This window comes from Lacerta agilis, chromosome 8 (assembly GCF_009819535.1).
Source record: "Lacerta agilis isolate rLacAgi1 chromosome 8, rLacAgi1.pri, whole genome shotgun sequence".
Classification (NCBI taxonomy): domain Eukaryota; kingdom Metazoa; phylum Chordata; class Lepidosauria; order Squamata; family Lacertidae; genus Lacerta; species Lacerta agilis.
In genome coordinates this window covers 46,497,986-46,510,518 of record NC_046319.1, presented here as the reverse complement: position 1 = coordinate 46,510,518, position 12,533 = coordinate 46,497,986, and the positions used below count along the sequence as shown (strand labels likewise).

At 41.8% G+C, this 12,533-nt stretch overlaps 1 protein-coding gene across 4 annotated transcripts; it reads right to left on the bottom strand.

The window, feature by feature from the left end:
• Positions 1 to 1,509: 1,509 nt before the first annotated feature.
• On the bottom strand, positions 1,510 to 12,181 carry ATMIN (ATM interactor). Of its 4 annotated transcripts, none has more exons than XM_033157191.1 (4): positions 11,761 to 12,181; positions 5,490 to 5,618; positions 4,019 to 4,218; positions 1,510 to 3,345 (listed from the first exon to the last, which is right to left on the bottom strand). In XM_033157191.1, exons 1-4 carry the CDS (start codon positions 12,058 to 12,060, stop codon positions 1,518 to 1,520), a joined length of 2,457 nt encoding a protein of 818 aa, XP_033013082.1. In that variant the 5' UTR covers positions 12,061 to 12,181; the 3' UTR covers positions 1,510 to 1,517. The 4 variants fall into 4 exon arrangements, with proteins under 4 accessions (XP_033013082.1, XP_033013084.1, XP_033013085.1 ...); XM_033157193.1 differs by having other exon boundaries at positions 11,767 to 12,181; XM_033157194.1 differs by having other exon boundaries at positions 11,770 to 12,181.
• Positions 12,182 to 12,533: the final 352 nt, after the last annotated feature.

Here is a 12,533-nt window from a genome sequence, read left to right as displayed (position 1 = left end):
ACAGCAGGTAAAAGCTGTAGCTGAACACACGCCATCTGCTACTTTGATGAACAATTTCCTTTATTACTTGGTAGAAGAGCTTCCTAGTGATCTTGTCCTGAGCAGATAGCAACTCACTGCTTTTTCGTAGCTTGCCTTGCAGCTATGTTTCCAAAGTGATTGTTTGACATAAACTCTTAGGATAGATTAAAAAGAAAAAAGGTGCATTGGGAATTTTAGTCAATAATCCCTTTTCAGAGGCAATGAAAACCAGTAGCTCTGAAGAGTTGCTGACACAAAATGCACTGAATTAAATAACATATCCAAGTGTACATTTGAAGTATCCTCTCTCATTTCTGCATTGGTGCCTTTCTTTATTTTCCTTACTTAATACAGATTTTTGCAAGCCATTGGGCATAATTCCAAACTGCTAGAACCTGGCAAGACTGTTCAGAAACTACAGGCAACTAACATTGTTTCAAGAAAATTGAATCCATGATCAGCAAGGATTTACCCATGTTAAACATGTTGGGTTGTATTCAACGTTAGTCATACACTAAGCAGACCAACCGAAATTAATGGACACGACTAAATTAGATTAATTTCAGTAATCCTAGTCTGAGTATAGCTTAGTCGTACACAATCCAAAGTGTACTGCTGCACATTTTTCTTAGCATGTTGATGTCAATATTCAGTTGTTCACCTACCCACAGTCACAAGTATGAAGTCTTACTAAATCTATATGAATTAGAAGCCAGATGAGACACACAGAGAGAGAGTGAGAGCGCAAAAACTTGTTCTGTACTTTGGTTGGTTTCTTAGCAAGCAACAAGCTGCTGCAAGTATGTAGGGCACATTCCTGCCAAATTGTTGACTACGTTACAGCAACATGCGGAAGCGTGAATCTGTAGGAATTCTTGGGCACAACCATGATGTAACCCCTGTAGAGCTGAATTGCAACAAAGAACTCCAAAAACAAGAACAAAAAAGAGAAGGACTGCATTTTCAGGATTTGGGGAATGAGCCAGAATTTAAAGAAAACTAGGTTTTGGTCCATTTGAAACAAAACAAAACAAAACAAAACAAAACAAAACAAAACAAAACAAAACAAAACAAAACAAAACAAAACAAAACAAAAAACCTACAGCACAATTCCATGTTTGATTACTCAAGAACTCCACTCTGTTTAGTGGACTTCTTCCCAAATACAGGACTGCTGCGTTAATAGTCAAGGTCAGAGGAAAGGTATTACTAACAGCTATGAGTTGTTTTTTTAAAATGTAACTCAGCATAGCAGAGGGCAGACACAAGATTACTACGAGTTATGAAGTGTTCAAACATACACAAACACACAGCCGTAAACATATGCACACGGGATTCATATTAGTAAACACAAAACACAAGTACCTTATAGTACGACATAGTTTGTAAACCAACCATATGTGGTCAATTACATTCAGTGGAGGTGACTTGAATGTCAGTTTCTCCTACCCACACATAACTTATTCCTCAAAGAAAAGAGAGTTTGAGAACAGCACTCAATGGTTTGATTTACCAGGACCCTGAAACAGAGAACACAATTCTGCACAAGTCTGTGTTTCGACTGAACTGAACTGTGACTCCATTGTATTCCAGGCCAAGTCAGCCAACAAAAAGTCATCCATAGCAGTCTGAGTCTCATTGCTAGTAAGAAATAAACTGCCAAGGGTTTCAAAGCAGCTATCCATGGTCTGTGTTTCAGCACTATTCAGCTGGACTTTGCTTTCTGCCATTTGGTTAGAGGAATTTTTTGCAGGAAAATGCACTTCTGTCTGTGTTTCTGTATCAGATGAGTCTGTGCTCATAGAGAAGGCAGACTGTTTCAAGATGCTCCCCAAAGGCAAATAGGGGCTGTCTAAAAAGAAATTTAAGTCTGTCTGGGTCTGTGTGTCAAACATCTCCAAACCTAAGAAATTGGGATTACCCCTGCAGCTATAGGACTGGGTGGCATTATCTGAAAATAAATCTGTCTGGGTTTCAATATCTAGCAACTCCAAGACTGGCTCAGAGTTCAGGTTACCAAGCTGGGTCTCTTCTGTTTGAGTCTGGATATTGGAGGCTGTGAAGAAATCCTCAATGTCAAAATCAATTCCTGTGTTCTGCGTAGGGCCAGAAGGCAAGGGTGTGCCAGCATGCGAGCTAGTGTCAGTCAAAAGACTACGGTTATCCAATGACTGACTCGCTGTGTTATTAGAAAAAATAGTTTCAAGATCGTTCAGTAACTCCATTGTCTGGGTCTGATTGTCTGTCATAACCTGCTGTGGGAGAATATTATTTTGTGCACTGAAGCTGATAACTGGCTCACACTTAGTGTCTGGACTCAAAGATTTGCAACTTCCTCTTTGCAGCAGACTTTGACCCAGGCCTGCAGCCATCAAGTTGCTGCCTGGAAGTCCCACTGTGGTTGAATCACTGAATGATGAACTAACACTGTCAAAAATGTCATTGCACATTACAGCCTGGTCCATTTGTACTCTCCCATCAATATCTTTCTGCAACCTATTGGTCTGAGTCTCCCGAGAAATTCCACATGACTGAAAGCAAGCCTGTGCAAGTGCATCTGTCTGAGCAGCTATGGAAGAAGTCAACTTTGAACTGGGTAACAGTGTCTGCGTCTGCACATTAATTGGCAACAAAACCTGAGAGCTGAACGTCAGGTCTGTTTGAGAACAAGAGGACACCGATGAATCAGGTGTCCAGGCTGCAGATGTCACAAAGTTCTGCGAAATATAAGATAAGTCCGTCTGCACATTTGTTGAACAAATCCCGTTCTTGTAGCATATGGCTTCCAGATCTTGGATTGTATTATCTGATGCCCTTTTACCCAAATTGACCTGGATACCTGTGCTGACTGGCTCAACACTGCCAGCATTTTTGGTTTTTGAAAGGGGCAAAGTGCTTTTAAATGCAAGTGTTTCAGCCTCCAGTCCTGGTATCATAAATCCTACCGGCAGAGGCATTAAGTGAACAGTACTCATAACAGAGCCTTTGTCATCAACGGCAACTACAACGGGTTTGACAGAAGAGTCTGGTGCTGATACAAAGATAGGCAGTTGAGTAAGCTGCATTACAGGGAGTTTAACCAAAGCCACTTTTGGCTTTGGCAGAAGCAACTTTGGTGAATTTTTTGGCTGTGTTTGTGTTTGCTTAGTAGTATAGGAACAGCTAGAATCTTCAAAGGAAGCTGCTGGCTTCATCTCAGAGGTCTCCAAGTCTTTAGTGCTAGTACATCTGGTCTGGACACTGGCAGAAGCTCCTTTAACTTTTTCTCTCACCAACTGATTGGATACAGAGGCTTCAATTTTCCTTTTCTTACTTGGTGGATCCCTGTAAATATTACAAAATCTTTGACTAGGTACAGCTGTAGCACATACTCCTTCATTCCCTCTGAATCTTTCCCACCCCACCACTTTTACCATTTCTATAACAGAATTTAGAATAATGTGAATTGTTTGCCTTGAAAGCATACTTAGAGAAATCAAAATAGTAACACATTGAATTAAGGTAATGTTAAGCAGAAAACAGCTGATGTTCATTGCTGGGTAAATAAATCAGAGTTAAAGTTAAACTCTGTGCCTAGGTTATTCAACCAAAGCATAATTTTTCAGAAGTTTAGCAGCTGACCTAAAAGTAAACTTTGCACTGTGATTCCACACAGTCTATAATACGGTGCATTAAGCATTTTGATAAAGGATTTCAAAAGTAGTAGTCACCCTGCTTCCCCACACTGAATGGAAATGCATTCTGAATTGTTAGATAGTTCAAACAGAATCAGTTTTACTGGCGGCAGCATGTTGGATAATAATTGATTGTATAAAACCCTGGAAAAATTCATGCCTCTTTAGTTATCCTTAAAAAAAATGTTGGTAAGATAAGGGAAGCTGTCAGTGGCAGTGATCTTCACAGAATGGTGTTAGAACTCCCCCCCCTTCCAAAGTTTTAAGGCAAATATATGTGCACATATATGAAACAGTTAACAAAGAAAAAATGTTGCCCTTACCTATGTTCAACAGGGATCTCATGCTGTGTCCTATAAATATGAGACAATAATGCTGTCCTGCTAGCATAGGGGCATCCACAAGTACACTGGAAAGACTTGCCACAGTCCTCACTATGTCGCTTCAGATCCCATATGGTGCCATAGGAATTGCTGCATTTATCACATTTATGCTTCTTTTCAGCATGCATTTTCATAAAATGCTGAAATATAAAAAGTTAAGTAAGTTATAGGAAACTGCCTTGGACAGCACTGGTTCATCTAGTTCAGTAATGTCTACACCAGGGGTCAGCAAACCTTTTCAGCAGAGGGCCGGTCCACTTTCCCTCAGATCTTGTGGGGGGCTGGACTATATTTTGAAAAAATATATATGAACAATTCCTATGCCCCACAAATAACCCAGAGATGCATTTTAAATAAAAGGACACATTCTACTCATGTAAAAACGCGCAGATTGCCGGAACGTCCACAGGCCGGATTTAGAAGGCGATTGGGCCGCATCCGGCCCCCGGGCCTTAGTTTGGGGACCCCTGGTCTACATTGACTGGCAGTGACTTCAGGGTTTCAGACTGGGCTTTTTCTGAGCCCTACCTGGAGATGCCAGTGCTCTGTCACTGAGCGATGGTCCTTCCCAAACAGAAGAAAGTGGTACTATGTTTGAGACACAAAGCTGTTCACGTTCCAGCCTTGTCTATCCAAGACAAGGCACTTTTGAGCATGCTGTCAACAACTGAATTTTCCATAATTTTTGATGCATTTTCATGCATTTTTAAATGATTGACTGGAGTTGACTGAGGGGGTTCAAGATTTTTTCTGGAATTCCTGAAAATGGTTAAAACATGGGAAAGAAAGTCCACATGCGCTATCTGGCTGCACCTCAACTCAATAAATACTGCAACTGACTTTTAACAATTCCACTTTTTCAAAAGATATTAAGAAGCAGAGAATGCATTTCTTAGAAGATCCAGACCTCTGACATTCAGGCTCCATGAAGTTTGCAGTTAAAGTTCTCAATAATCTACACAGGCCCATTATACGTTTTACACAGTTTTGTACTTCTGGTGAAAAGAAGGCATATTACAGAGAGTTGTCAAAGGAGTAATTGAATTAACTACTCAGAAATCTACAGCAAAATTACCCTCCGATTTGCTCCTTTCATTTTCAGCTACTGAAGGCATATCTCAGCACATTTAATAAGTTTAATTTTCTAACAAAAGAGTAGCATGTATAAAACCTGTGCAATGATGCTGCAGGCTCCCTAGTTCCATGAGAGCTCTTTCCCAACACACTGATCCCATAAACAATAGACAACTAATAATATGAAATGGCATTCATATGCAGCTTCTCTTATTATTATAATGGTATACATTTACACAGAAATCATGCAATTCAGAAAGATGCATGGCTCTTGAATAAGATGTTCCATATAAATTATTTCGTTCTATTTATTGAATAGTGTAGTTAGAATACATACCTGTCTTACAAGAGAAAATTGTGAAAAAGGCCTTTCTGGCCCTCTAGGGCAACCTTCAATAGGACAGCAGTAGTATTTCTGTGGCGTTTTCAAGTCTTTCCTTATTGCAGGATTTATTTTTCCATCCTGTAGCAGAAGAATATTATTAAATTGTATCTAACGTTTGAGGTTCAGAAATATCTGGAATACAAATAAAGCTTGTCTTTATACGGCGTTTTGCCTGCCTGCATACTGAAGAGACTCTCCACTTGAAATTTCTGTACATGTTTCAGATATTCCCTATATGGAAGAAAAACTTTAGGTAGTTTACAACCCAGGTCACTCTAATTGCCTAGATTATGTGACAGGTAGTTGATTATTCACTAGCCCAGTTTGGGTCAATTCTGGCTAAATAAGCAGAGGTATGTACAAGGCTTTTGCTCATGTGCTCTGATTTAGAGAAGCCATCTTGGTTTCTGATTTGATCCCAGAATGTCCTGCTTTTCCTTAGGATGTCCCTGTTTTCACTGGAGAAATGTTGGAGGGTATGGAGTTATCTAACCCCCGAGCTGTCTGGAGGCAATACTATATAGGGAAGGTTTTTGTTTTTTTTTAAACGTTTTCATATATGTTAGAAGTTGCCTAGAGTGGCTGGGGCAACCCAGTAAGATGTGTGGGGTATAAATAGTAAAATTATCATTATGGAATGGGATGTCCATATTTTCATCCGAGAAATGTTGGAGGGTATGCTATCCTCATGCCGCCACTTTTCTCCTTGGCACACTGTGAGAAGCAAGGCAATTTCCAATTAACGATAGGTCCCAGTAACACAGTTACCATGTTCCAAACCACCCATGATTTTAAACCATGGTTTGAAAATGTTCCAAACCTGAGATAACCAGTTTCCTAGTGCTAGTGTAATAAGAGTAGATGAAGAATTCTGGGGTTAATTTTGGTGCACCAAGAAAAAGAGTTTGGATTTGATATCCCGCTTTATCAGTACCCTAAGGAGTCTCAAAGCGGCTAACATTCTCCTTCCCCTTCCTCGCCCACAACAAACACTGTGAGGTGAGTGGGGCTGAGAGACTGCAAAGAAGTGTGACTAGCCCAAGGTCACCCAGCAGCTGCATGTGGAGGAGCGGAGACACGAACCCGGTTCACCAGATTACGAGTCTACTGCTCTTAACCACTAAACCAAGAAGGAGGGAAGGGTGTGTGTGGACACAACAAGGCTTATTCACATCTGGGCTTGTTAAACCAAGAAGATATGACTGAGTGAACACTGACAGTCACTTAGGAAAGAGAAACATTTTGCAGAAAACATTATGCTGAACTTTTAGACCAAACGATTTAGAACCAAACATCTCATAGCAAGAGAGTGTAATATTAAATTCAAAACAAACTGAAGCTAGGGAGACTAGTGCTATACCAATGACTTGGGATGTCAGAGCCATGAACCAGGTCAAGGAACCACTGATTGCTCTAGTCTCTCTATAGCTGAACTTCAGCAGGGCTTTGAGCCTACTGTGATTCAGAGCAAGCATAGACAAAAACACAGAATAATGGGCCTATTATTTCCTATAATATTATATTAAAAAACACAAAGTTTCTGGCACTTCTGGTTGGAAAGATTTGCTTAAAATATGTGTGGATATGGCTCCTAAAATCTCAGAAGCCAGAAGGAAATCAGTAGGATTTCCAGTAGTTTTGAGATAGGGCTTACCGGTAATTCCAGAAGTTTTGGGACAGGGATTCAGTGCCCAACATTACAAAATACCAGTAGTTTGATTGCAGAAGTATATGGATGTGGTTCAATTAGTACAAAGAGACAGCTTTCCTTGGTGTAAAATTTGGACTGCACAACTTTTAAAGTCTTTTTAAAGTGTGGCGTTCTCTTTATACATTAAGGTACCCAAGTATTCGTAATCCAAGGCTTTCCAAACCAGCTGCATTAGATACATGCTCAGACTGGCTGGAGTGTAAGTTTCATCATCGGTGCCCAACCTCTTCTCTAACTTCCTTTTATCTTCCCTTTCAAAAAGGAGTGGGGAAAGTGTGAGAGAACAGCCTAGAGATGCTAAAACCTGAAATGCAACGATTCAGTCCTGAAGAATGCAGAGAGACTCTTTCTACTCTTCAGGCCCTCCCTACCCTTCTGTTAATAAACAGCAGTGGTAGCATACAGTATATAAATCCCTAGGAATGAAAAATATTTCCAATCCTTAAGCAAAAGAATCTTCAAAAACAACAAAAAGCTGCCAGCATTTATTTATTTCATTTTACATCTCAGGCTTCCACCCATCCATTTTATCTTCACAACTACTACATGAAGTAAGTTAGGCTGAAGAAAAATGACTGCCTCAAGGTCACCTAGTGAGATCAATGGATGAGTGGTGACTTAAAACTGGCTCACAGACCCAGTGACTGGAGTCTTCCTGTTTATTTTACAGAGCTCACTTTCCCTATATACAATGCAAGTCTCACTTCAAAATTCACTCACAAGCATATACAGATTTCCATATACTCATAGTTCTAAAGTACTATCAGGTACCTTACTTTCTACTGTAATATTGGCACTAAAATATGGAATACCATTTTGAGTAAACTCTTTGTTGGTTGGAGCGAAAATAAGTCTGAAAAGATATTTCTGAAGTAAAAGCCCAACAAGCCATTATGCCACCCTGGGGTATGGTATGTAAAGGGATGAGGAGGGATTACAAGGAGTCAAAGTAGGAGCTGTTGCAATATTATTGTCACATTACTTTAAAATCTTAATTAAGCCAGTAATTTCCAAACAAGTATCTGGCTGCAAGATGGAGGACATGGTTTTATAAACACTCGTTTTGCTCTAAATAGCTACAGCTTCCCACTAGAAGTTTTATCAAGCACTTCTGGAAGGGATTTGGAGGAAGCCGCCAGCCACTTCCCATAAAAGGTCACATTTCAAATTTGGAAAGAGATCCAGTGGGGGAAATTATTAAAAAAGTACAATCAGAAGCAGGAACCCAACCATAAAGGCAGTAAGAAAGATGTGAGTACAGTACTTCACTTAAATACCAGGATTTTGAAAACAGCACCATGGGCTCAGGCACAAAGCTCATTTTCAAGATAAAAACAAGAGAAGAGAAAGTTATGGGAGAAAAGGAAGATTAGCGGTAGGGATTCTGGCTTTGGTGAGAGGAGGTTTCCTTGCTTAGTATGAAATACACAAGAGAAGCTGCAGGAATCTGTAATTAAATACAGTGAGCCTTTCATAGCTACAGTGATTAGGTTACTAGGGTTTCAGGCTAGGTCAGGGAAGGTTATGAAGTTGTCCTTACCTGGGGCATACTCAAGAGATTTTAATAAAAGTACAGTGGTACCTTGGTTCTCAAACATCTTGGTAGACAAACAACTTGGAACCCAAGCACTGCAAACCCAGCAGTAAGTGTTCTGGTTTGCAAACTTTTTTCGGAAACTGAACGTGCTCCGTTTTGAGTGTTACACTTCCAATTTGAGTGCCACATTTCTGTTTTGAGTGTTACACTGAGGTCTGTCTGTTTTTGCTATTTATTTTGCGTTTTTGTGGCTCTTTTTTGCTTTGATTTTGTGACAGTGTGGAACCCAGTTCAGCTACTGATTGATTGGTTGTGTGACTGCAGTACACTGATTATTGCTTTCATTTTATGGATCAATGATCTCGTTAGATACCAGTAGTAAAATTCATGTTAAATTGCTGTTTTAGAGGTTGTTTTTAAAAGTCCGGAACGGATTAATCCATTTTGCATTACTTTCTATGGGAAAATGCGCTTTGGTTTTGGAACGGACTTCCGGAACGGATTAAGTTTGAGAACCAAGGTGCCACTGTACAGAGTGAATTTGTGGAATGAAAGAGCACATAGGTTGCGCTTTTTTCGGAAGCACACGTTCAGCTTCCGAAGAAAGCAATGTAGATGGCGAGGGGACACTGTTCATTGAACCTAGAAAGCTTAGATGAAGTACAGTTTCAGAGCTTAGGAAGGGATTTCTAAATATTTTAAATGGGGATGCTCTTGCCTGATTTTAACAACAACACAGCTTGGCAGGCAGGATGTTTGGCTGGAGTGAGGAATCAGGAAGGGCTGCAGCGAGGCCACATGAAGCTGTCACATGTTTCAGTGGGCCATAGTAGTTGAAGGATTCTGAAAGTCTGAAGAAACCCTGACCTGCACCTAATACATTTATATAAGAGCCTACTGAGGACTCTGCTAAGAAAGAGATTTTAGGGTGGGTTGATTATTTGGCCCTTCAAGAGGCGCCTCCTCATATTTGCTTACAGAAAAAGCATTTTTGTGTGTACCGGTAAATATGTTTGTGTGAGAGCGTTTACAAGAGGACCATAGTGAGGGGATTTGTCAGATGCTTATGGTGAGGGTAACAGATTAGTGGTGCCACTACTTGTCTCCTTTTTGCAGAAAGAATATCATCATATGGGTCTGAATAGGTGGTGTCATTATGTAGTCATTTGAGACTTACAGTTCAGGCTTTGGTTCTAAACTTGCTTACTATGAGGGAGCAAGTTCAGTCATTCTCCAATATTTCAGGCAAGTCTTCCCCAGGCCTGTTATCCAAACAACCCTTTACTTATGTTACACATTGTTCTAGGTCAAGCAGATTGTGGGGTAGATGGTTACCCATTATGTATTGCAACTCTGTGAATGAATGGTTAGAATGGATACTCTCTGCCAAAAAAATACTAAAGGAAAGGATGGCAGCTGAGCTGATACTGCTGAGTATCACAAATGAACAAAGCATTAGAATTCTGCCTCTATAGAATCATCATGAAGCCACAGAGTTAAGAACCCACAATAAGAGCCACAGTCCTTGGAAGTCACAGGCTAACGTATGATTAACAGAAATTCCAGAAGCATGAGAGGAAAATAACATTCCAGGGATAACTGGTACCCAGTCTTCCCCAGGAAGAACAGAAAACATCCTAATAATGCCAAAGTTACTTGCAATTATGATGCCAATCAACCAAGTTATGAACTAGCGAATCTTGGGAAGTACTAAGTGAACAGACTAAGAGGCCCAGATGATCAAGTTATTGAGGGATAAAAGGTATTAGAACAGGGGTCGGCAACCTAAGGTCCATGGGCCGGAAGCCCACAGTATGGCACTTTCATATACCATATTCATATGACTTAGATCAGCAATGGCCAATGTGGTGGCCACCAGATCTTATGGACTACGATCTCCCCATAATATCTGATCACTGGCCATGCTGACTGGGGCTGATGGTGGCATCTGTAGTCCAAAATGTCTAGAGGACGCCATGTTGGCTACCCCCAGACTTACACCAATGGTTATCTAATTCAGGATTTTCTATTCTGACTGGCCACAGCTCTCTTGGGTCTTGAGGAGAATTATTTCCCAATAAGATCCTTTTAACCAGAGGTCCTGCATATTGAACAAGGAATCTTCTGCATGAACAACTATGAAGCTACCTCACACCCAATCTGGTCACATGGTTCATCCAGCCCATTATCATCTACCACGACTAGCAGGAATCGAATCTTGTCCCAAGACTGAACCTGGAGCTTTGTGCATGGAAAGGATGTGCATCACTTTAGCTATGGGCCCTCCCTAACATTTGCTTTTTTAAAAAGGTATTTTATTATCATGGTTGTAAGGCATCCTGGCAGCTTTGCCTGCAACCTTTATATAAAGCTAAGAAGTAATTGTGAGTGGGAAAGGGAGTCTCCGAGGTTTGATTTAACATTGTACTGGCACACCACTTTTCAAGCAAACAAAATGAGCTCAAAGTGGCTCAACAACAGCAGAACATTAAAAAGATATTAAGAATGCCACTGGAGGAGGGAGAGAGGGGAAAGGGGTATCTGAGATAAATCAACCAAAAGGGGGTGGGGTGGGGAGAATAGGAAAAGGGTTTTTGTTGCTGTGATTATTATTAATAACTGGATGTCTATAGCTACCAGTTAATAATTATTGCCTGGGATACCACGAGGGGCTGAATATTATAATTAATAATTGAATTTTGTAAGCTACCCATTAATAACTACGACTTGGGAACGTTGTGAACAAACCGATGCTGGAAGAGTGATTATTAACATTAACATTTTAATTCAGATAACCGCCATCAATGAAAATAATTGAATTCTGACAGCTGCCCATCAGTACATTGTTACCTGGGAAGCTTATAAAGAAACCGAATGCTAAAAAGTGGGGCTGAAATAAAACCTCTCTCTGGAGCTAAGAGGGAAGGCGCTCGGTCCCCGGAGGAGGGAGAGGAGAGGGCGCCGCCGCCGCCTACCTGCTGCTGCTGCACGCCGTGGGCCTTGCTGAGGTGCATGCTCAGCGCCGGCGGGTTGGGCAGCACTTTGCCGCAGCCGGGCACCGTGCACAGGATGTTGCTCCTGACGGCCCGCGACAGCTCCGTCACCGAGGGCCTCACCAGCTCCCACGGGCTCGACGGCCGCTCGCGGGGGCCGCGCGTCGCCGAGCGCGGAGGGCGGCCGAGCCCCAGGCCCAAGCCGGGCCGCCGAGCGGGCGGTGCCCGTGACACGGCTGCTGCGGCTCCTCCTGCCGCCGCCGCTGCTGCCGTAGCCGCCATGTTGCTCTCGGCCGTTCCCGATCCGCCGACCGGCGGGGCACTTCCGGTGGCGGGAGGAGAGGGAGAAAGAGCGTGGAAGGGAACCCGGCGGAGAGACTGACAGGCAGCTCATACATATTTATACCTGGCGTTTTCCATATTCATGAGGGGCGCGCGTTCTATGAAACAAGTCCCACATCCTGTTTGCCCCTAGTGCCTTCCAGACATTATCCGCGGCTGGAAATAAAAGTAGACCAGCATTTTCTATTTCTCCATTTGTAAAATGGGATATGGCTTATTGAGAAGAATGTGGACAAAACAGGGTGGTGACCCCCCCCCCCACACATTCAGCAGTCGCATATGAAAGATCTTGGGTTCTGAGGTCTGACCGCAACTGAGAACCGATAGGTAGAAATTCTTTTGTCATTTCCAAAAGTTTGTTTGCAACTTGTGTACATCCATGGGCGCAGCAAGGATTTATGTTGGGGTGGGGT

What these genes read in the sequence shown, in the direction of transcription:
- ATMIN (XM_033157191.1), bottom strand. Translation starts at nt 12,060, where the DNA reads ATGGCGGCTACGGCAGCAGCGGCGGCGGCAGGAGGAGCCGCAGCAGCC. An exon ending in ACGGCGTGCAGCAGCAGCAG is followed by an intron (nt 5,619 to 11,760) that starts GTAGGCGGCGGC and finishes ATTCTTCTGCTA; the next exon opens with CAGGATGGAAAAATAAATCC. An exon ending in GAGATCCCTGTTGAACATAG is followed by an intron (nt 3,346 to 4,018) that starts GTAAGGGCAACA and finishes TAATATTTACAG; the next exon opens with GGATCCACCAAGTAAGAAAA.